This window comes from Motacilla alba, chromosome 3 (assembly GCF_015832195.1).
Source record: "Motacilla alba alba isolate MOTALB_02 chromosome 3, Motacilla_alba_V1.0_pri, whole genome shotgun sequence".
NCBI classification, from domain to species: Eukaryota; Metazoa; Chordata; class Aves; order Passeriformes; family Motacillidae; genus Motacilla; species Motacilla alba.
Window position 1 is genome coordinate 65,183,682 of NC_052018.1, and position 25,631 is coordinate 65,209,312.

The 25,631-nt window shown below is 37.8% G+C and overlaps 1 protein-coding gene across 9 annotated transcripts in view; it reads left to right on the plus strand.

The window, feature by feature from the left end:
* UTRN (utrophin) overlaps positions 1–25,631 on the plus strand; it is a 342,608-nt gene that overhangs the window by 199,027 nt on the left and 117,950 nt on the right. The window contains exon 1 of one of the 9 annotated variants that reach the window (XM_038130637.1): positions 15,213–18,501. The exons of the other annotated variants lie outside the window; for them this stretch is intronic. Coding sequence (XP_037986565.1) covers positions 18,448–18,501 — 54 coding nt within the window. The 5' untranslated portion in view covers positions 15,213–18,447. Of the gene's footprint in view, positions 1–15,212; positions 18,502–25,631 lie in introns of those variants that run through there. 9 annotated transcript variants of the gene reach the window in all.

The window sequence follows — 25,631 nt, forward strand, 5'->3', positions numbered from 1 at the left end:
AGTGCTTATTTCAGCAAGCATCTAATGTGTGCAGAGTATAGAAATTACTTAATACATGAGCTTGTCTTGCAGCAGTGAATCACCTTTGTAGATCTTGTTGTAAATTCATCCATTTCTTAAAAATGCTGCTACATGATCAGTTGATTTGACAGTAGGCTTATGGCATAGGTAGATTCACTGCTTCTTGCTAGGCTATGTAGAAAAAATTTTCAGTAATAATAAGTGCAGTAAAAAAACTATACTGGAGCAGGAATATATTTTTTCTTTGTGTCTTCAGTCATTTCTATAATTCATTTTCATAACCTCCTGCAGCAGAATAACTTGGTTTATAATGCTTCGCAGTGCAACATTTTTGTAAAGTCTTGAATTTTTTTTAATTTTAAGCCAGTAGAAAAGAATAAAAAAAACTACTTCGTCCACTACTTCTTGCTTTTTCTCTTTTTTTTTCCTTCTTTGCCGTTTATCTTTAATCCATAAAGATGCATGCTAACTGTTGGTACTGCTTCATAGTTTTTTACATCTTTCTTTTGCGTTACTTTGGCTTTGCTACTTTTTGTCATTTACTTGTTAGGGTGCACTACTGGTACTTCAGGAAATAGCTGGTTGATATGTGAGAAGGATGGTTTCCTCTCTACCTGTGACACACAGGTCCATTAGATGTCAGTGCCCCATCTAGCCCAGCTTTCATGCCAGTAGTTTTCTTGTAGCATGTAGCAGTGAGAAAGATTCCTATGTTTAAGGCTGCTGCATATCTCAAATCTGCAGCAATCAAAAAAGTAGCCAAATATCTTTGTTATATTGTGATTAGAGGAGTAACCTGCCTGTCTAAACTCCTTTGAAAAATTGGTTACTTTGTTACACAAGTAATTCCTTCTCCTTGTTTCAGCACTGCAGGATTTCTTTCCTTAATTTCCAACTGGAGCTGTTGGCTGAGGCCTTGGGCTCCTGCCATCTGGTAATTTTCCTTTCCCATTGTGGCTGCTCCTTAAATGTCAGATCACACTGCTTTTTCTGAATATAAGTGGAACAAGATCCTCCAAAAATAGTTTTTCTTTTAGTGATCCCAGGCCCTTGGCATAAACTCAGCTGCATCTTCTTATTAATTGATTTCACTTCATCTCCATTGTCTTGCTCCCATCAACTCATATGTGCTGAAGCTTTTAGGTTGTCTCTTAGCCTGTACTTGCCAGATAGCATTGCAAGGGATCACTGTGGGTGTGTTCAGTGCACTCTTCCCAGTTTCAGGCTAATCATGCTGTACATCATTAGTTTTTAAAGAGGCATTTGTATTCCAGTCAGAGGTCCGTAAAGTTCCCCAGATTCTGCAGGGTCTGCCTCACAGGGTCATTCATCACTGTGGCTAAGCAAGGAAAAGGACAGCCAAGAAAACTCTGCTTGGTGGACATTGCACATAACAATTATGAGGGGCAATTGAGACTTCGAAGGAGCTTAAGCAGTAGCTGGTAAAGGAGACAGATCCTTCTCATTTCATCAGTAAATCAGAGCTTAAGTGCACTAATTTGTATATGCCATTCAGTTATCTCTGTGTCCTTCTGTCAATATCCATTCTTTTGTCAGGAGAGCACACTTCCTGAACTTTCTCTCACTTGCTTCATCCTCAAATTAAGCTCAGATTTGATGTGCTGCTTGGCCTGTAGTATCCTCACTATGCTAAAAAGAGGAAACATTTGCCCATTGCTCCAAGAGATTAGAAAACATCCTGCAGTTTGTATAAATATTTTCTTATTTTCTCAATTATAACATGTTTTAGAGATGAGTATTTTCCAGTATTCACTTCCAAAAAGAAGGACCAATAAATGAAAGGCTGCAGGAAAAACCTACAGTACCTTAAAAACTCCTATAAAATTGAAACCATCTCTAGTAAGTACATTTGCAATAACAATGCTGTTTGCATACTAGAGTGGATCTCAAATATAACTTTTTCCTTAAAATAGCTATAAATGTCTTCTCCCTAAAAGACACGTTTTTGTGTTGTTTTAGAGATTTGAATACCCATGTGTTCAGTTAATACTTCAAGTTGGGAAATAAATATTTGAAAAGCAAGTCAAATACAGCATCTGGCATGGCTTTAAAATTTTTTATTCCAAATAATTTTGATAGACTAATACATTTACTTAATTATAGTTGTGTTTACTGTATTTGAAAGAATCTTTTTTAATTAGGTTTAATGTTTCTTATACTATTCCAATAATTTTTCACTCTAGAGAATTTTTACAGAGATTTCTAGTAGAACTTTCTTATTCCAGTGTGTCTGGCAGCTTCTGTTTTCTCAGAGGGGAATGTTTACAGGAGGCTGCTCTACGTGATCACTGTAAAAAGAGCATTTTTCCATCTCTACTGGGATTCACCCATCATTTGTGCTTTCTGATAGCACAAGTCAGCCTTCGTCCTTCCTTCTCTGTTGGAAATGATGGGAATTAGTGGCTTCTTCAGACATTTCTAGAATATTAAGTGAACAGAATTGGATTGGGTATGTTTTGGCAATTAAAGTATTGGAAGGAAAATTTTGCATATCTCAGAAAGAGAAAAGTTAAACTGTGTTATAAGGTGTAGTTAAAATTAGATCCAAAACAAGTTTGTTTGATCCAAATGCACAGATAAGGGCATCTGAGACAAGTGTGGTGACACTCTGGAGGAAAAAGGAGATGAATAAAAGTAATATGCTTTAATTTGGGTTAGTTTTAGCATCCATAATGTTTACTTTATATGGATTTTCAAGTATATTTTTTTAAATCAATAAGATCAAATGGGGAGCTTCTATTAAAAAGTTGCAGTCTTCCAGTATTCAGCATGTTCCTGGCATGAGGCCCTATGAGAAGTGCAGGTACCTCTATGTGATTTATTAAGTCTCTGAATTACTGAAAAAAGTCTCATTAACAGGTGCTATGGGAAGAGAGAACATTGTGAAGCCCGCTGCAAGCAATTTGGAAGGCACAATTTGTATTCTTTCATTTCTTCCTTTCATTTATTATGAAACCTTAGCACTTCCAGATGGAAGTGCTACATTTGCCAAAAATAGAAAAGCAGTTGTTTAAAAAAAGAGGCTGCAGAGAAGGGAAGACTCCTTTCCCAGTTTAAATATATGAAAAAATATTAAAAAACAACCCTTACTCATTTGAAGTGTGAGTTCAACAGCAGTTATGGAGGTTCCTGCTTCTGTACTGGTATAAGACCATAACTCAAGTCAGTAGAAATTCTAAACAAGTACAAAATGATGAAAATGGTACCAAAGGTGATGTAGGTTACAAAAAACCCCACACCTGTTTGACATGATTAACTCCAATGCAGTTTTAAAGTTTTGGATGTCACAATTGTGTAACCTTTTTAGATTAGGAGTGTTCTCTATACCTATTTGTCCTCTTAACCTATTTGAGGTTTATGAAGTAAAGTATCCATCAACTTACAGCAATGGGGAATTGTGTATACAAAATGTATCTTTCCTGCAAGTGTAATTACATTTCAACAAGACCAATAAAGATCTATTGAGACTATACTAAAATGTCCCCCGATGTAGTAATAATTATTTCTATTTTTTATCAGATGAAAATAATCTGGAGACATTCAGAGAGAGATATTCTTATAATGCCAAGTATACATTTCAGTGGCTACTTGTATCATCCACTAATGCTGCTCCATGTCCATACATACCACTTTTCATTGATTGCTGGTGTTCCTTAAAGGATATCCTATTTCTCTTTAGAGTAGTATGAGACAGTTACGATACAGCTGATCTCAGACAGTTTCTGCATCATTTATTTGATTATTTCATTTTCCAAAATGAGCATAAACACTTCTTAATAAGGGCACAGTAGTTTTAAAAACTAAAAGTTCAATTCTTAGCTCCTGTGGCAAAATGATATTATAATTTTTTATTTCATTATCTGTCTGGAAAACAGCACTGTTTTCACTTGTAATTTTTTAGTAAGTTTCACTGAACAATGTATAATAATTTAAAATACTTTAAAAATAGTTTAGCTAAGATTAATCTGGTTAGGCTGTTAATTATCAGCAGAATTAACTTCAGCTAAACTAAGGTACCTTTAAGCAGAGATGTGAATAATGAAGACAATACTGAGAAAGCCTCAGGGGGGTTAGTGAAAGGATTTTGCATAAAAAAGACAGTAATTTAACCTCCAATAAGTTTTTGAGATGTAGCATTTGAAATATGTGAAGGACTTTGTAAGAGCTATCCCTTTAATCCTCTTCAGAATCAGTATGTTGTTACAATAAACTGAAAGTGTGTTTCTTATTTTAAAATAGCAATAATTACTTAATATTTTGCATAGTCAAGTATATTGCATATAAGTGAATCCTCAAAACTTGTGCTGGTCACATGTCAAATAATATTGTCTTTGGTTTCTGCCTTCAATTCACTGCAGAAATTTGCTAGATTGATATACTTGTCAACAAGAATTAGCTTTCCAGCTTGAAATACTGCAAGTCAATCAGTCAAGTTAGCCTGCAGATGATGCCCAGCAGAGGAGCTTTGGTCGCTGTTGTTACGGAGATAGAAGCTATCAATGATTTGGTTTATAGGCTGAAGGTCTGCCAGCTGAGTTTTGGTGCTATATTTTCTAACTGATGGTGGCTCTGATCTGTATTTCCAGTCCTTGTGTTCTGTACTCATATTTGATACCTTAAAACCACAAATTTGAATTTTTTGGGGGGGTTCAGTGTAGATTTCTTTTAGTCATTATTTTGCAGTATCTCAGTTCTTGTAATGCAGTGGTAAATGAGAATTTTCTTATTTCATTTGTTTCAACAGCTTTTTCCACAGAACCTCCATTTCTATTAAAGCTGCCATGCTGTATTTTAGGTAGATCTGTTAAAGATGAAGAATAGTGTTGGTGAATTTTTGATGTTTCTGGCTGTCTTTTGATGTTTCTAATCATGTTCATACCTTGGTCTGCATGGGCTCTCATTTAGAAAGCAGTACCAATTTTGCACACATTTTGTGCTTTTTTGGGAGGATTTTCTTTTGGTGTTGCTGTTGTTCCTACGGAGCTTTTTGGAAGTGGATATTTTGAGAGCCGTTAAAAATAAAAATTGTAAAAAAAATCTTAGTGGTGTTTTAAACAAGGCCAGGTGCTTATCTAGGCATTCAGAACATCAACAGATGGTAACATGGGGAACACTGACTGAGGTTTATGCAGCATGGGTGTGATGTTTGGATGCTTTATTATGATTTTTGCAGAACAGCTGCATATCAGCATAACTATCATTTCTGTCCTGGAAAAAAAGCAAGCAGCAGTGAAAAGGGTCATGTGCTTTCAGTGAGTATGGACTTGTAGCAAATTAACAGTCAATGCAATGTCATGCAATACTTGCTAAAGTATTGCAATGTAAATTAAATGCCAGAGGAAATAGCTCAAAGGTCTTTAAATATTCTGTTTTCTAAGGGGTCAGGGCACTAGGTTGTTTTTGGGTTTTTTTTTTTTTTTTTTTTTTTTTTCAGGATGTCATTGTTGAAATATAAAATTTAATTTTATTGGGATTTTCTTAGGTTTTGCTGGTCTCTTTCTTTGTTCTTGATATTACAGAAATCTTCTGGACTAATTTTGCTTCCTTCAGTAATTGTTCTGCCATAACAGCAGCCTCTTCAGGCATACTGAAAACATTGCAAATAAACCTAAATTAGGTACCTCAGTCTTCATGAGCATGTTATTCCCTAATCTCCTGCCTTAATAAAAGTAGCAATTAATAGTGTTTCTTCTATCCACAGATGCCATAGTACATGTTTTTCAGGCATTATTGCTTTCTAACATAAAGGCTGGTATAAACACTGTGTTTCTTTTCCTGACAACTTAAAGTGCTTTTTTTATTATTACTACCTGAGCTCTTCTGAGATCAGTACAGTTTTTCTCCACTTTTTTTTTCTTTTGAGAGATATTGAGGCAACAGCTAAAATGGACATAAAATTCCCTGAAGTCACCTATCATTCCTAAATGTGCCTAATGTGCTCCGTGAAATAATGATGGTCTTTTTTTTTTTCTGGTTCTCCTTCTTTCCTTTCAGAAGTTTCACTAATACTGTTATAGTGATTAAAAACAAATCCAAACTGATTTTAGGTGTGAGTACGTGTCTTACCATTTTCTTCACTAGTAAAATGATATACTGAAAGAGGAAAGAAAACGTTTTAAACTTACATTGAGATGACCAAAAAAGTTACTTGGAAAAAAGAAATAAGGTGGTGGTGGGGAAATGATTTTTATTTAGTAAATGTAGCCCCTTTATGATGCAATGATCCATGCAGGTTTGCTAATAATCCCCATGCTTAGACTCATAGGAAATGCAACTGCCAATTTCCTTTTTTTTTTTTGCTGCAGCTGTTTTAAGCAAATTTCAATACTAGTGTATCATTGTACAAAACTTGAGGTACCAGATTTTGTTGAAAAGGCAAGTCTGTAAGAGCCTGAAATAACAAAGGTAATCATTATACTCCCTTTATTTGGGGTATGTCTTCCTGATTCTTGTTTGCATGAAATAGGAAGGTAACGCCCACACTTCGTGCAAGGCCGCTCTGTCAGCTTTTCCGAAGCTGGAAGAATTTCACAGCAGCTTCTGAAGCCAAAATTATTTCTGTGTGGTGATAGTGAGAGTCCCTGTCCAGAGAAGATGTATTTGCTTTCTACACTACCCAGGCATGGATGCCAGCTCAAATTGACTAGTGAGTCCTTTTGGTCTTGGGGGATGCCTGTGGCATATCACTTAGGGGAAAGGTGTTTGCTGCATTAGCATGTAACAACTGTGTCTCGATAAAGAGAAATCCTACTGGACACTGCAATGTAACTGCAGTACTGGCTGAAATGGAGATGACTGCTGGAAAAAGTCCTGTGCATACAGGTCAAGAAGTGAAAGAAAATCAGGTGAAAGAAATCTTGTGTTGAGGCTGCAAGCACATGAGCTGATATAAGACTAAGGGAAGCCATGTGGAAGTTTACTTGGAGAAAAATTTATTGGGAGCCATGCATCACTGGGTCCACTTCTCACAGTTCACCTTTGCTTCAAATGAGTTGGTCTGCAGGTTAAATGAAACTTCATAAATTCCCTTTTTGACAGAATTAAGAGCCCATTGACCCTGTCAGAGCATGGAATTTCAAACCTATTGTTTAGACCACTTTCTACACTTTCACTGAAAGATGATTGTGTTGTTGCAGGTGACATTGTAGAATAGAGCTCAATGAAGGAGAAGAACTGTCCGAGCTCAGCTTTCCTTTCTCCTTTTTCCTCTGCTCAAGGTGATTTTAAATGCCTTTTTGAGTACACTGTGTAATGGACAAAGCAGCAATTATTCCTTGCCAAATTTATGGTTACTTGATTATTTACATCAGCTGAAAAAGGCCAAAATCAATGGGAGCTCTTTAGTGCTTACAGTGGGACTTCATTTTATCCCTGTCAGAGACCTAATTTGCCTCAGCAACTTCTATTGTTAAAGTAGGGCAGAGACTCTTTCCCTGAAGACCTTAGGCCAAATTGATAATGCTGCTCTCCTCTCTGCTGTTCTAGACAGGCAGTAAACAGCCAGAGAGAGAAAACTAACTTTAAAAATTCACTACTTGTGAATGACTTTTGTTATTCCCAGGCCCTCTGGAAGATAGCTCCATCTCTACACAAGTGTTAAAGAGTTTTAAATTCATTATCCCTCTTGAGTCCCCATTCTGAGAAATGCCTGGGTTTTGTATTTCCATCACTGATCTTTTCTGCCACTCTGTAAAAGTCTGATGTACATTTTAAACATGATGGGCAAAAGGGCTGTCTTTCTAGACAAAAGTGTTCTGCTGTTATTGAGGCAGCTGTTGTATATGTAATTTCATTAATGTATTCATTAACAACATAATTTCAATAATGTGTTCATTAATAACATGAAAACTGCAGTTCACCAACTGTCAGCATATAATGTAGCTGAATGAAAGCATAGAATGAAAGAGTATTTGTGATCATGTCTGACAGCGTGGCCTAGGTGCTACTTCAAGTTGTATTTAAAATGGCTGACCACAGTGCTAACTACTTTTTCTATGCAGGTTTTCTATGCAGGGTTTGAACTACCCCTGTGTTGTCATCATTTCAGTAGGACCCCAATATGAGGTCAGAACTACTTTATTCAGTTTCAAATTTATGTGTTCCCTAATGTGGGGTGGCCAAATACACCAGAAGGCTTACTTCTCAAGGGAGATGTGAGTTCAGAAAACATGGCTTTTATCAAGTGCTGGAGGAAAATGCACAAGGTTGTTACAGGTGAGAGATTCCTTTAGCAAGTGTTAAGTTGCAGTAATAATAGTTGAGGATTCTTTGTTTTTGAAAGTGTCTGACACAATAAAAAGAAGCGTATGTCATTTTCAGTGACTTTTTGGAGCTACAGAATACCATTCTTTGATGGGCTTCATTTCCTTGCAGGTAAGCTTTCACTCATGTTTGCTTTAGCTTTAGTTGTATAAATACTAGGCTTTGCTGAGAAGCTTATTGCCTTTAAGGTCTCAAGGGTTGCTACAAGAATTTGGCATCGTTGACAGATGATCCAATGTTGTTTTTTAACAGATCTGCTCTTTACGAATCTGTTTACTCCTTGCATGCCCTCTTACAATGTATGAATGAAAAGCACAGAGGGAAACCATGTATGTACAAAGGTGGATACTTTTTTATTCCTTGGTAGTTACTGAGAAGTCTCAGGGTAGTTTCAGAGTTGGTCTGTGATGACAGCACCAATGAGAAGTGCCAGTGACCTGAAAAATCCATTCCATGCTGGTATCTTGGGATAGCACTTGTTTGCTCTTCAAGGAAACAATGGCTAAGAGTACAAAGGCATCTTGCAGTAGTATACAGTCAATTTGAGGGATGTTTTGCTGCTGTTATTAAAGTAGCTCTAGAATAGTAATATAGCTTAGTATGTTGAACAAATCACATTTAACAGAGTGTTTTTGCAACAGAAGCAACATGTGATGAAGAAGGGTTTTTGAGAGAGGTAGATTGCACATTTGCTTGTGCCTTTGTGCCCTGAAGTTTTTATAGTTTGATTTTACTTAATATACCAAAGACACGGGACTTTTTTTAGCTGAATAGGCTTTAGGTGTGCTTTAAAATTTTATTTTATTTTATTTTATTTTACTTTAATTATTTTTAAATATATTTTTTATTATTTTCTTCTTTCTGTGTTTCTTAATTTTGCATATTTTACAGTGAGTTACCTTTTGCCCTGTTGAACCTTTTTCACATTATCACTAAATAGCTGACTAGGCACAAGCTTCTTGAATGGGAAATGTAGCAGCAGAAGGGACCTGTTCTGGGAATATGTATTGCTCTGGACTAGTCAGTTCTTAGCCTTCATCCAGCTGTGTTCCACAGCTGGGGGGAATGCAAGGGGCTAGTGCCTCTGCCCTTCACAGCTGTTTGAATTGGTGTGTTTAAAATGGGTGTGCTCACCTGCCATGCCTTACCAGGGCACTTACTCCTACTCTTCTCTGCTGCTCCTCTGTAGAAAGGCCATTTTAGTGATTATTTGTTCAACACAGACATGAGTATGCCTTGGCTTTTCCCACCCTCACAACTTACTAGGAATTCTTGTTTTATGTTTTATTGTATGTGTTTCATCTCCTACTTCTCCCCTTGTTGGGACTTAAGGCATGCAGAAACACCAACCTAACGAAAAGCCAAGAATCGTGGAGTTGCAAATGCTGCAAGGTGACCCCGTGCTCTTGTGTCCTTGTGAAGCTGACTCTAACCTTCATTTTAGGCTTTTGTGTGCAGGTCTTCAACTACCTTCCTCCAGCACAAACTTGGGTGCTTCTCAAAAGTAGGTGGAGTCCTTGACTTTAAATGAGAGTTAAATGAGAATAAAAGCATTCAATAATTCAATGGAAATGGAGCTTCTGACTAACATTAGACAATGAAAGCTCTGTCTGAATCAATTTGGAAAACCTATTTGTTTCCTGTATAGTAGCCTGTAATAAAGTGGGGCTAGAGAAGCCTTAGGCACGTTGTATTTACATAAGCTTCTTGTTCAAACCAGAGCAAAAGCTGCAGTTATGGATAATGCAGCTTACATTTTATTTTAAGAATAAATATTATATTATCATAATTTCAATTGTAAATGCTCTTTACTTTTGTCAATAGGCCAGTGATAAGATCTCTGTGAGAGCTTTCTGTTAGCAAAATGACACAGAATGCATAAAGATTATAAATCTGTGCAGAAATTCACTTTAGTGCTTAATAACTTACATCAGATGGGGTACTTTGAAAGAAAAGCATGTTCACAGCAGTAGCACTGGGAGCAAGTTCTGAGTCACTCTGCATGAGTGTGGGGACAGACCCCTGTCTGCACAGTGTCTGTTCCCCCTGTTTTCTGACCTTAACTTACCTCGTGCTAAGGTATGACAGTACATAAGCACACAAGAAAGGACTTTTTTTTTGGTTATTATTATTTTTTGCTAGTTTGACACTTCACTAAGCAAACATTAATTTGTTCCTGGCAATCACATATAACTACCTTAAAAGAAACAAGATAGGAGCTGTGTGATGTAGTTTTGGGAGGTACAGCTAAGTGTTTACTTCTTACTGAGACTTTACATTAATTTCTTACTCTGGTAAATGCAAGAATAATTTCACAGTGGAAAAAAATGAGGGAGGTAAGAGACCAAAACAATCTGTGTGAAGCAAAGACTGTAGGCCAGTTATTCAGGCACTGCAGTGGAGAGCACTTCTTGCTGAGGGAGATGCCAGAAAGATCAGCAGCATTATGTGAAAAACTGCTCTCAACCATCCTAGCACTTAAGAGCACATGGTATTCCCTTGGAAGTCCTTAGGTGATGGTTGTTGGAAGTTTTAATGTTAATTAATTTAATGTTAATAAAATTAATATAATTTGGCTAGAAAACATAAATGATTGGCTCCCTTGATGCCTTCTGATAAGTTGAGTCTTTTATTTACTGTTCTTAAATTCTAAAGGTGTTCAGAGGAGACTTGTCCCTTCTTTCTGTGGTGCTTTTTAACTGCCTTGGAAACTTTTTTTTTGGTCAGAAACAAAGGTGCTTTGAAAGAATCTCTGCAATTTCTACTTTATTCTTTACTGCAGTGTTGCACTACAGTTTTTTGATTTTACCTCACTTATTAAAGTAATATTAATTAGTTTCCAATGGCACGTGCATATAAAAATGTATGAATAGCAGAACTGTCACTCCTGCACACAGATATTTCTCATATATACTTCCATGTGCTTGAGTTCTAGACAATGAATGTGAGTATGATTCTTCCCACTTGTGTTGGCTACAAAATAGAATAGTTTCATCTCTTAACAGCATTGAGTATTTGTTGACCTTGATCGGAACTTAGACTTTTAAGGCTTTTTATACTACCTGTGACACTTACTGGTTTAATAAATATTGACTTGTTCAGTAAAAAAAAAAACAAAAAAACCCCAAAAAACTCTGTTCTCTTCATATGTTCAGTGGAGATACAGGAATATAATTTATTCATTTAATTTATCTAACTGCAGAGTTGGAGGATCATTACACATTTAATGAGAAGAATTAATACTCTTTCTGCACTACAACACTTAGACCCTTATCTTAAAACCAGTTTTTAAGGTTTAATTCTGTGGTTTGAAAATTAATTTAGATTAAGACAAGGTCGTCTTACAGTATCGGTCATAAGGCCTTTAAAGTAAGCCCCCCATCAGATACTCTTCTTTCTCCACTAACACCAAAAGCTCATTTTAGTGGTGAAGCATTGTGGGTTGCTGCTTTGATGCAATTTCAACAGCATGAAAAGGTTTAAAGTAAGTGTTAGTGGAACATCCCTGTAGTCCAGGGTCATTGATCGTTTTTAGTGAACTTTGCAAACAAACAAAACCTTCACCTTTTTGGTACATTGCAATGGTATACTTTGGTATTTTTTGCTTGATTAGGAAATAGACCTTCTGTGGTTTGATAGAACCTCTTAGTAGATAGCCACTTGCTAAACTCCCAAGAGTAACTTACTGTTCTTCTCTTGTGCAGTGTTAAGGTTGACATAGAGGCACACTTCTTGGTAAGTGTTTTAAGGATGCTTTGTAGACGAGAAGTTCCTTGAAATCATACCAATTACATTAGTTTAACTCCTAAATGCCTGGGTAATATTCAAATACAGAATAGTTGATTATTGAAAAGCTTACAGCTGAAGCATGTTTTTATTGCTGTGAATAGAGTTTTCATTGGATAAGGAGAGTCCCATCCCCAGTGGCTTCCAAAAAGACCATAAAACCCCCAAATCAATTAGATCCAGGTAATATTTCTCCTTCTGCAAGATAATGCCACTTAGTTAACTGAGAATATTAGACAGGTCCTAACCTGTCTAATATATGGGCAGACTGAGTCAGAAGGTACTTAACCTTGGAGTGTGGCAAAATGATATATTACACAGGATAACCGAAATGACTCTGAATCCATGTTAGACACTTGAGTCTAATGCTATTGCTAGGAAGTGAAGTTAGAGGAAACTGCAATACATTATTTGAATGAGATTTTAATCCACAGATACTGAGTAAGTGCTCTAGAATTTAAGATGCTCTATCAATTATTTATTATAAGCGCAAATGAAAATACATTTTTGTGGTCTTTTCGCTACTTGGATTGAGTACTTGTCTAAAAACTACTAAATTAATCATCTTTTCATTGATCAGTTTTAGTGTCTCGAGAGATTGGTACCCTATACTAAGTAATAAGTATATAAATAAGCCCTTCTTGTAGAAAATTCTTTTAAAGATGTAGAATATGCGTGGATTTAATAAGTCTTTTATTGTGCTGAGCTGTCAGAAAGCTCTAAAACTGTTTTCATTGCAGTCAAGAAAATTAAGGCAAACATTTTTTAGGTTGGGCCAAAATACTGTAATTCCCATTTCTCAAACTTGAGAAACTGGGTATTTACTTTAGGTGTGGGTTAATGCAGGGTTTAGAATCTTTTTTTGGATGTATTGCTTTGGCAGTCTGTCATGCTATATCACCTCTAGGCAATCACCCTCTTTTAGTTTTACCCTTTTAAATAAAAATGTGAATAAGTACATCTAAGATAATGTGTTTATTTCATTTTGGTGCAAAGGGAACAGCATTAAGTAGGCTATTTAAGACAGACCACAAGGTGCCCTGATGCTGATTTCCAGTGTGATTATTGCAAGCAAGCACTAGTATCTTATACCTGAAGAAGGGAAACAAAGAGGAAAGGCAACTTACAGTATTAGAAGGAGACTTACCCAATGAATTCTTTATAGACAGCTGATAAATAAGAAAATTTTATTTAGTCACCAGTACTAACTGGAAAGTGATACCTGATGATGAAGTTTCTGCTTGGCATAAAAGCCAGATTTCATCCATACTGTCTGCTGCCTCCTTCACTCTGTCATTTACAGTCATTAAAATCTTCATGTTCTGGTCAGTCCCATAAATTGAATTTAAATCTTGGTCTCTTATTCAGTAAAGTTTGTAATGCCCTATGCGTGAAATAGATGTCATGCTGGTGCTTTTCCTCCATACTTCTCTTTGACATCTAAAATCTTTTTGGAATACTCCAAGTATGAGATACTTCTTTTTTTGAGTATGTTTGAAATACTCTGTTTTTAGGGCTGGGTTCTTTTGGGAAGTTCAAAGAACACAACAGTTTATGTCTAAACTGTTATAAAATCATGGTTGGTTCATAAAACTTGACAGCCATGTGTTGTCCAAACAAGTTAAGAGAGCATAAAAGCCCACCACCAAACCACCCTGTCCTCCACAAAATTTTCATACCAGTATAGCACTGTCTGTCATCAAGACTACATCTGGAGTTCTATGAAATTTTATTCTTGAGATTTAAAGTCTTGTCTCATTTGTTTCAGAAAGGCCACAGTCTTTCTGCTTACCTAATGCAGAACTTTGTCATTGAATGGGGCAGATATTGCACAGGATAAACTACTGAATGTGCCTTGGTTGATCCTTGTAAAAATATCTTCCAAGGCAAGCCAATACCTTTATTTTTAGAGAAAAAAAAAAAAAGAAAAGAAGACAAATCCAATGGTTGCAGTGCCTTGCTCCAAGCTCTAGGAACTTTCATGTAATTCATGATCTGCATTGCAATCACCCCGTAATAGCTACCTAACTGATAATGTTGGCAATCATATTTATGTTACTTTTGTCTTATCCTGCCTCTTGTAGCTCTTTATTGTAGGAATTTGATCTGTCCATTTGTCCTGATGAATTGCTAGTCCTTGGGATACTGTGTTGCTTGAGTGATTTGACTTTTGACAGAGGTTATCAGTGAGCCTCTGCTTAATTGAACTTTTATGTTGGGTTCAATTGATAATAAGCCTCAGTGTAGGACTGACCTTGCTGGAGCACTGTGTTAACTCTGCATTGAAAATGCTGACCTGCTGTAGGAAGGGAGAGGGCATCTCCCCCTCCTGGTCTGATCAGATTGACAGCAGATATTTTTCAAGGCAGGTGAATATAGTACAGTGCTTTTAAACTAGTGGTTTTTTTGTGTTCCTCCCTGCAGCTGCATGTCTTGAGTGAAAACAGGATGCATTGGCTTTCTGTAACCACCTATTGACCTCTGTGCCCTTAACATCTGAGTCACACAAGGCAACACTATTTTTTTTGTCCTTCTGTTGTCATTACTTGCTGTTGAGAGTCACATAAGACATATGTATGCCCCTAGTATAAACAGCCTCATTTATTTACACTTAAGGCTCTTGCTGCTCTTTATTTTTCCATTTTTCTTCTACGAAAAGAAAAAAACTTTCCTCTTCTTTAGTTTGCATTCAAAAATCAAGTTGTGTTTAGCATGACAGTTTCCTTGCATATTTTGCACGTCATCTCAAGTGTGAAACAAATTCTTTATTGCATACATATTTAATGTTTCATGCAGTAAAGTCTAAAAGACTTTTATCTTTTCTGATATTGGACTTTAGAGGTGTGTATAAGATCATCTCCAAGTTGATCAGGTATTTTTATTTCAAGTAGAAATGGAGTAACTTTTTTTCTCCTTATCTAGTTTTGATTTCATTGATTTTGCTGGTTCATTTGCAGCATCTTAACATTCAGTTGCTTCTGGATTTATACTTCATAAAAATAGGGGGCTTTTAGTTTATTCTTTGCAGTAATAAGGTTTTTGATGTAAAATTCTGCTATTAGTTTTATAATCTCTGCATTGTGCCTTGCTACATGATGACACTCTTAAGCCTGGATTTGTGGGGTGTGCACTGCAGAACCCACACCTAAAACCGGTTTTCAGCAGATGTGATCGTAGTTGTGTCACAAGCTGCTGAGCTGAGTGTCCTTTTCCTACCATTGATAGAAATGCTTTTCTTTCAATAGCCCTTGCATTTTGCAGGCTGCCATTAGTAACATTACCAATGGCTACAAAAGGCTGTTTGCTGGTTGTTTTATTTTTATCCAGTTTCATGTTCTTATTTAAGATACATGAGAAAATGCACCAAACTACTCTAATACCAAAAGTACCAAAAAGCTTCATTGCACCTAATCTTCTGCAGCTGTGCATTGTTTCCAGTGTCTTAAATTCCCAGTTGTGGCTCTTGGTATCTACAAGAGTACTTTGAAAGGATGCTTTGTTACAGTTGGTGGTGTGCTTATTTTCAGCTGTAGATTATGTACTTCCATGAGAGCTTAAACACTCAGAATGTGAATTTCTTTGGCCTCTAGAATTCAAATATTTAATCTGTGTAATGACTGTAGTTTCCAGTGTACAATATGCATTTTTGTTGCCAATAATGTATGCAGAGCTATTTTTAAAGAAAATTATGATGACACTGATCAAGATTACTTAAACTTTAGTAGCAAAAATTAACGTAAAGCTGTTTTAAAATGTGTGTTGTACATTGGTACTCCAAAATGTACTTTTGGAGCTTACGATCTAACGTTGTCATATCTACAGAAGTGCTGGCTGTGCAGAGGCTGTACTAAATACATGTCAATGTAGAGCTCATTTCAGTTACTTTGACTTCTACATATTCAGAACTTCTCAAATACTGCAGTGTGCTTTCATGTGAGAAAGCAACTGAAAAAGTCATTATTCAGTATAATTTTCAAAGTTGTTTTACTGGAAGCCTTGGTCCAACATTGTGTATACACGTAAATATTTGATAACCTTTTATGGAATTATGCAAAATGGTACCTGTTCACCTTAAAGGGTATTTAATTTGCATCTAATAGTGCTGAAAGATCTAGAATGTATGATTTTTTAATGTCAAATTAAAATTGGAAAACAACTTATCTACGTATGAAGCCTGAGACCAAACCTAAAATTAATGTTGTGTATTTGGATTCAGTCCTGGAGTTATGAAGCTTCATTATAATCCAGCCTGACACCCATCTTTATTTATATGCACTAACATCTCTGAGGTGGATCTCAAGTCTGTTTGTTTCAGGTTTGCAAGGGTTTTTTTTTTTTCTCCAAGAGCAGCAGAAAGCCTTAGTTTGCAGGGAAATAGGATCCAAACTTTGTCTTGAGGAGAAGAAATGAAATTCTCAAATAGTGATTCTAGTTATATCTCTTGCAGAATGGTTTTACTTTTTCACTCTAATGTGTAATTTTTCCTTCTGCAAGTAGTTCATTTGGAAGCGAATAGTATGTGAACATGATAAATAGGCTTTTTGCTTGCAGAAGCAGTGAAATAAATTCAGACTATTTAAGCTGATCTGTTATATGGGCTATAAAGCTAGTTTAGTTCTGTCACCTTTGGAAAACTTTCCTGAGTTTATTTTGCAAGCACTTCTGCAGTTTGTGTAATATGCCCACATAAAAGATACAGACAGGAGGCAAAGTACAAATAAATCAAGTAAAAATCCTGCTAATGCCAATATTTTTTCCCCCCCCTTCAGAGTTATATTTAAAATCCTGACCCATACCAGATACACCAGTATAATCCATTAGCTCTGAATAACTTTAGAGACAGTTTTTCTACTGGTGAATTCATTGGTACTTCATATAATGGTTGGGTGAAATAAAATAAAAGTAAAAGCAGCGTGTGATACCCAATGTGTTCATAGGAGAATTAGTTGTAGCGGGTTTTGCAAGCGATGGGTTGCCGGTTTGGTTTTAATTATACATTTACTGACTTGCTGGCAGCTATTACTCAATCTGGTTTTGGTGGTTGAGTAATGTGTGTTTGTGCGGAAGGCATTAATAGCGGCTTAAATAGGCCTTCACATGCACACGGCTTTCCAGTGGGAATGGTTGGAAATGGGCTGATTTCCTCACAGCCACCCATGGGGTGTCAGGTTTCCCGCGGGCGAGCAAAGGCTCGTGTGGAAAACAATCTGGCTCGCTGAGCGTGCCCTCCTGAGCAGCCCCAGCCCGTGGTGGCTTTGTGCGGCACTGGTTGCTTTCACAGCTCCAAAGCTTGCTCCGTGACTGAACAGCCACCTTCCCGTTCCAGGGGAAGGAAAAGTGAGGGCTTTTGGTCTGGGGTTTCTGCAGCCTCAGGGGTGGTGGTGGTTTTCCAGCGGGAGGCCTCCCGGAAGGGGGAGTGTGCTTGGCTTCGGAGCGGCACCAGGGCTGCTGGAAGGGAGGATGCTGATTACAATAATAAACAAATGCCGGGGATAGATTACCACACGGCTGTCAGAGCAGGCGGCACCAAAGGAGGAGATCCCCAGCGAAGGCTTTGGACGTTGCAGCAGGATCCTTTGCTGAACTTTTTTTTTTTGGCTTGCACAAAGGAAGTTACTTTTTAGACGACTTCTAATGGGCCTTGGCTTTTCTGTGGCACAGCATCTCCTGGGCGAAGTGAAGAGGGCTGGAGGTGCCTGGTTACTGCCATAGCAGCACCAGCCCATGGTGCTGGCTCTGAGGAAGTCAGAGGAGAGATGGCCTCTCATCTGGTCACACCACCACGTTCCCTGGGATGATTGTGCCTCATCCCATTTTAACTTGTCTGAGAAGCTGGTTTTTGATGCTTTCTATAGACAGAAATTTCTCTGGGGATTTTTTTTTTCCTGTGAATGGAGCAACGTGGAAGGATGTGTTCCTCCTCTCCACCTGTCATACACCAGCAGGTTATAGCTGCTCTCACTCAGTGTCACTGAGACCGAGAGCTTGGGGCCTGCCAGAAGCACTTGGGTCCTGCAGGCCGTTGCTGAGGTGAGCTGGAGGCAGTCCTGGGGAGTTGTGGAGCCAAGGAGATCCCCACAGTGCCATGAGGTCAGGTCCGCCCTGCAAGGAGCAGCACCCAACGTCAGCGGCTCACCCTCGAGTGCCCAGCCCATGGGAAGGAGCAGGGACATGGAGACTGTGATGATGGCACTGTGTGAACTGTTCCCAGGGGAACACAGCCCAGGAGTGGGACACACGCTGGAGCACTTGGAGTATTTTGAGACTCTATAGGTGGGAAAGGAGAGAACCTTTTTGAAGGCTATCAACTTGGCTTGGAGGACATACCAGGAAAATGTAGGCTTCGGGAGACGCTTAATGATGATTGGCCTGAACTTCAGCTTACGTGAGTTGCTGGCAAAATTTGAGAAGGTATGATAGGCACTTGCACACATGCCTTTGAAAAAGGCTGTGTATGCCTTTGAAAATTACACAGTAAATAAAAAAGGCAGGTTGATGTTTAACTTAGGTTTTCTGTGTTGCTGTTTATGTCCTCATGTGCACTCTGTTTATGGAAATCTAATATTGCTTATCTTCCTCATTTCAGGTCCTACAAGATTACTTTTAGAGCATGTCCTCTGATTGTGGGCATTTTATTTTACTTATTTATTTAATTTTAAGTTCCAAAGGAAATGAAGAGCAACTTGGGCTTTGTTAAGTCAAGGGTATAAGGGGACATTACAGGCTGCCTGTGACCTTGTTCCACTGTTGGCATAAATCAAGTGCTCTGGAGTTTGCTGTTAAATTTAGTTGAATGTTATTTTAGTTGAATTGGAAGATCTCATGATGTCATTTAAAGGTAGAATTATTTCCAATGAATATGCAACTTTGTTTCATTGTTTCATCTATACTTCTTTTATTCCAGTTTATTGCTAATTACTCTTTGTCTTTCCAGGTTGTTTGGTAGCAGTAATGCTTAGAGGCCAGAGGTTTGGCTTTGAAGTGATTGTGCTGATAAGCAAGAGACATGAGAATGTTAAAGAACAGATTGTTTTCATCTGTTTGTCAGCAGTTCTAGTGAAACCTCACTTGCGTGTTGTAACCACTGTTAGATTTGCTTTTTCTTTTTTTTTCACCATACAAACTTTCTGTATCCTGCAAGACCACAGTATGTAACGAAATACAAAGTAGTTTATTTATGAATTAAGATAAAACACCTTAAAAATGTGGTCTCAGTAGGAGAGCAGTTTGCAAAGCCTGATTCTGTGTTTTTCTAAACTTCAGGATGTTCTTCTTTTAAAGTGTAAACCACCGTTCTTCTCCTCAGAAGTTACCAGTTTACCAGTTTTGTTTATCAAGGAGAAGTATTCTTGAGACAGTCACTGTTCAGGATCCCACCAGCATGACTCTTTCAAAAGTAGCTAAGAGTAACAGTAAAAGCATTTGTGATCTGACTTCTTCACTGTATAGGTCACTGGCTCCTCTCTTGCTCCCAGTCCGTCATCTGGCCTTCACTCTTCCCTTGTAGCTGCTGCTGTGGTAGCCTGTAAAGATAAGGACACGTGCCAGACCCTAAGATGCTTCATGACTTCATTAAGAGAGAAATTTTTAACCAGTGTTTCTAATACTTTATGAATACTACAAGCCCTGGTATTTGCAAACTCCAAGCCCTCCCCTGTGACTTTGAATATTCCAGTGTATATCTTAAAGAAATAGCAATTCTCACCAAAACTTAGAGGTCTCAGAGTTCTGCTGTGTATTTTAGCTTGAAGCTTGCTGTGAAGTTTTGTTGTCTACTGTGCTGAAATTTGTAATGCAACATAAAAGGCTGCTTCTTTGGTGCTGGAGAAGGTTAAGGTTTTATTTGGTAAACTTAAACTCTAAAATTTTAGGTTGTGCTTATTTAGCAAGTTTTTTTTTTTTTAAGTAAGCTCCCCTCCTCCCCTGCTTCATCTGTCCCTCTTATGATTCCCCACACACCCATCCTGTCCTTCCTGAGGTGTTCACTGCCAGGAGAAACAGCGTTATGACAGCGATCCTGGCTTGTAAGCTCCCTTCAGCTCTCTGGATTCATTAATATATGTTCTGCAGAGAGAATGATGAGTGCTGTTACTGTGGTCGTAATGCAGAAGCCAGATGGCATTTGCAGAAGCTTGCACGGCACTCCCTTCCTATGCAAAAATGGAGTCACATTACACTGCAGTAGGCAGGGCTGCTTTGGCTTTGTTCAGTCATAATTATGTGACTGCTGGAATTAGTATTAACACATTTGTGGTGCCCCTCAGATGCTGAGTCTATGCCATGCAGTGGGGCCACAGAGGTTGTTGAAGGCAGTGTGGCGTTCTCAACCTTCCTGTAAGTGCATCATCATTCTTGTGATAAAATGAATCTTTAACTACACCATATGTCACCTCTTATGGTACTGTCCAAGAGGCTTAAGTGCAAGTGAAGTCAACTTTTTAGAAACTTGACATGTTGGTACAAGGCTCTTGGTAATAAAAGCCTTTAAAAATTAGAAGTGAAAAATATCCCAAAGTGGGTTTTCCCCCAAACAAGTTCTGTTTCTTCTTCATGAAATATCTGAGAGTTTATGTAGTAAATACATTTTTGTCATATCTACAGCGAATTGCTTAGATCTTACACTTTCGTTGCAGTGGCTGTAGTGATACTCAGTTTGGTCTGTGTATGACACTTGAGAGAGGTTTGATGTCCACCTTTATGGACTTGTGGCACTGATGGCATTAAGATAATGGCAATTCACTTAAAAGTTTTCAATGTGTACAGCTACTTCTGAATGTGAATTCATTGTAAATGGATTGCTTAAGAGCAGCAAGCAAACAGCTTCTTCAGAGGATCCTGCAGGCGGGCCTCTGAAACAGCGGATGGGATGAGCCTTTCTAAAGGCATGACTGTTCTCTGACATCAGAGACTTCCTGGATGAGATGAGATTTTTATAGCCTTCTTTTTACATGGGCATCTCTTTTTCCCAGCTACCCCTGCATTTTAAGGCTGAGACCAATAGAAGTCCAGTTTCCCTTTCGCAGGGGCCACTTTGATACACCTCTATCGTGCCCTAATTCTTACTCCTTCCTTAAGAGTCATCAGAAAGTGAAAAGCTCCAAGTAAAGCAGAGGCTAAAAGGAATATCTGCCACAGCAGTGTTCCCAGAGGCAGTTGGCAGAAGGAGGTAAAATGTACTTAGTTCAAGATAAACTAAACAATGTGCTATTAAAAAATAAAAAAAAAAGGTCCATTCCTTTGCTACCTGCTGTAGACCTCAAAGAGCCGTGTTCTGGCTGTGGCATGGTGTTATGTCTGTGGCGTGCAGTTGTGTCCTTTGGTTGGCACTGACATTTTTCTTCCACCTATTCCAGCTGGAAGATTTTTCTGCAGGTACTTTGATGAGCAGTCATCACATTTATTCCTGACCTTTAAAAGAGGCAAGTGCAGCATTTCTGGAACTGTGTCTTTGCTGACTTGAGTGTTGTCAGTGAAGGCAACGGACAATCATTTTCACGGGACTTGCAATTCTGTGCACCCATTCCACCCACAGGCATCATCTGTATTGGGTGCAAGAAGTACAAAACTGCTCTGGCAAAACAGCCTGGGAATAACTTTTGCTAGGGAAATGCAATTTTTCAGGCTGATTTTCACTTATGAAGAATCAACTTCAAGCCCACTAATTCCTTTTGAGACAAACGTGTGGTTCAAAAGCCACACACAACAGGTGGCTTGTACCTGGGGATTAAAGGATGTAGCACTCCATGTGCCAATACAAAATGCTACTGGGCTTGTTGCACAGCATCAGCATTGTACCTGTATGTCCATTTCTTGCAAGCCATATGTGGTTTGCATGGCAAAACTTGCCATCCCTGAAATGTGGTCAGATGTTTACAAAAATACAGTGGAATTCTGTTTTCTAATAAACATAAAAATAATTGGAGTGTAATCCAGAAGTTTGCTGTATATAGCAGGTTCAAAAAACTTTGTAGTAAAATATTGACAAGTCCTGCCTTTAAACCCTCTGTGAAGCTACGATTTGATACAGAAGGCTGTTGACTTTTTTCTTGAGAGAGTAAGTTGAGTTTTGTGTCCTATATGTAAGAAAAATTTGATTGGAGTTTCTTGATAAAATAATCTTTAATGCTGTGGGAATATACTTATTTCCCTTACAAAATAAAATAACTTGCCTGTTTTAGATCCTTGTATTATTACCCCAGAATTTTTAATAGTGAGAATTCAATACAGTAACATGTTGTATATTTTAAAATGCATCATTTCTTCTACTTTAATTTGGCCATTGAGTTTTTCTTCCATTAGTTGTGTTTTTATCTTCATTTGTTGTGTTTTTATCTTCAACAGAAGTATTTGGGCCCTATAAAAAGGGAAATACTTTGCTTGTGTTACAGTCCTTACTGGTATATTGCCAATACAGACAAAACCTGAAAAAATGTGAGTAGAATAGCTGTTAATAGCTTAGAGACTTGCAGAGTGAATTAGAGGCCCTCTGGACTCATAATTTAGAAAAAAGATACATCATGTGTGGGTTTTGCTTGGAGGTTTCTTGCCTTTTATAAAGTATTGATGGTTTCCAAAGGACAGTTGTGCCTAATGCTGTAACTGCTTTTAACATATCCTTGCAGACCATAAGGGGGAAAGAAAAGACAAAAGTTTAATAGCTGGTTGAGTTGGGTTTGTAAGTTGGGTTCTGTTCCAGTCTTTTTCATATACTTCCTTTACCCTGGGTGCGTCACTCCAGTCTGCCTTTGGTCTGTTCTAGTAGCAACTTGCTTTTGGGTTCTTTTCAGTATTTCCATCTGCAGCCTTACTGAGTGGCACCTAGTTATACATTCTTTAAAGACACATGCTCTTCAGTTGTCATTGCATGATCATTTAGATTTTATTTGGTAGGAGTTAAAGCAAGAAGTAGGTTTTTTGTTATGGAGACAAGGTTTAAAATCAAATCCAAACATAAAATGAAAACTTGAATTCTGTAGCAAAAAAAAAGGTAAAGAGGCAGAGAAGCAAAGAAGGCAGAGAATGGATTCAGAATGGAAATAAAATTTTGAAATCACCACATCAAAGTGGGAAAAGGCAGCAATTTGATCTTAATACTTAAAAGGAATTTAGGGAAGTGGCAATATTTTAATAGTCTGGCTAGGGTTAAGCACATATCTAAATGCCAAGCTAGTTATTTCTTCTCCTTTCTACCTTCCAAACTGTGGAGCTTTCAGCTTGATTTATACATAGGATCATTTTTTCCTCAAAAAGCTTTCTTTCAGTTTAGGTCATTAATCCTGCAAGCATGTGAACAAATATGTTGACCTCATACAATAAATTTAGTAGCCAAGTGCACATAAATATTTTCAAAATTAGCAAAATATGGCATCTCTATAGTAGTGCCTTAAAAAAAAAAGTTGATAAAGCAAGAAGACATTTTCTATTTATAGGGTATTTCTTTAGGTTTTTAGGGGTTTTTTTCTGTTGTGGTTTTGTTTTGTTTTTCTCTTCTCTGCCCTTTGATTTGTTTCACATGCACTGGGAGACCACTCTGGCCCAAATCCCTTAAGCACTGGGCTAAGAGCAGTGATGGAGTTTCACAGTTGTATCCCCCCCTTTATGTGGCAAAAGCAACAGAATTTTTCCCTCTTCTCCTGCATTGTCTAGTGTGTTGCCCCTGTGACTCTGAATATGGGAACTTCCATGTCATAATGGGGGAATATTTAGAGTTTCTTCTAAAATACTGCAGAATTGAAAGTGGATTAACTCTTACTAGAGGGACCCAAGCAGGCATAATCAACTTTTGCCATTCCATTTTTTGCCACAGAGAGGACAATGGAGAATCAAAAACCAAGTAAAAGGCAGGAGAAAGAGAAATAATGGATTACGAGGAACATAAATGGGGGGGGGGGTTTACAGAATGAGAGTCCTTTCCACTTTGAAGAAAGAAATTTGAAGGTAGGGCAGCCACATATTTGCAAATAAGACTTGAAGGACTTTGATACCATGGTGAATAAAGGAGCATAATCCAAATTGCTAGCAATTACAGCAGTCTTAGGATAAGATGGGAGCCCTTCATCCAGAAGACAGTACCTGAATACAAATCCAGATGTTTTATGTAATTATTGGAGAATAATTAATTTATTGTGCCCATTTCTTGCTGTTAGTCATTTTTCTCATCCCACTTTCCTCTTCTACTTTTTCCATGTGCACACTGATGTGGGGTATGTTATTTGAATTTCTCTCCATCTTTTCTTTGAGGGCTGTGACAAACTCACATTCAATAACTTTATCAATCCTGTTGGGTTATCTATCAGCTTGCAGTGCTTGGTTGGTTTTTTTGGAAAATGGAAAGCAGAAATGAGAGAGAAGTTAATTATGAAACTTTATTATTTGAACTGATTTGTCTCAACATGATTATTACAGATGGAACTCAAGAATGTGAACAGCAGATTTATTGTACCTTAATCAATGTAACATGATGACTGGAAAATGTAAGAATCAAACCCATTGTGAATGAAACATTTTTGAGCATGCATGCCAAATTGTCCTCTCAAGTAAGATCAAAGAATGCTTTATAAAGGTTCTAGAATGAATGTGTTTACAGTTAATATTGTGATTGTAGAAGGAAGATTAGAGACCAGTTTCTTTTCAATGAAGTTGTCGTTTGGGACTTTGAAGAAGCAAAGAGAAATGTTTTGCATGACCTGGCTTTTGTAGCACAGATTCATTGCAGTTAGAATTCTAACTGCTGTACAGTGGCTGTATCTCCTGCTCTGTGGGATTGAGCTGGGTTTCACTGCACCTGCATGCATGTTGGAGTTGTAAGGACAAGAGCTGCAAATATTTTCAGATAAGCATCTAATTCAGCTAGTGGCTCTGCCATCTTATTTGGGTTGGCTGATCATCAGACAATTCCATTTTATTTTTTCCTTTTAAATGTCATTTTTGTTCCTGTGTTTAGAATGGTGATTTTTATTGGGTTGTTTCAAAGACAGAAAAAGTGTCTTTTTACCTGCTTTAAAGGAGTGAATCTCAGTGCAAATAAAGGTAGTTGTCCAAAATCACACAGTAGCTCTTCTGGCCAGACAGAGCTTCATCAGTGCCTCCTTCCCTCTCTCACCTCCTTTCCCACTGCCCCATCTCTCCTCCCTCCTCTTCTTCACCTGTATCCTGACTTTTTTGTTTTCTTTCCTAACTCTAGAAAGCTTTCATTCTATCTGAAATTCATGGCCACTTTTCCACTTCCATTTGTATATGTGCCAGCAGGAATACGTCGTTAGGATGGGGAGGTACAAAAACCCTCTCCTTTTCTGCTTCTGGGAGCAGATGGTGATTACTGAGGAGTTGATTGGAAGAATAAAAACCTTTAAGGAATTTCAGTTATTTGATTTCCTCCTTTGCCAAAGAAGTTTATTTACATCTGCATCAAGTTCCTGTCATAATCTTCGTTGATTAATCCTATTGAGACAGCCAGTACACCTCCTGGCTTCCAACACATTTACATTGCTTTATTGGAGTATAGATAGATGTGATGTATGGATGCTAGAAACCATTGGCAG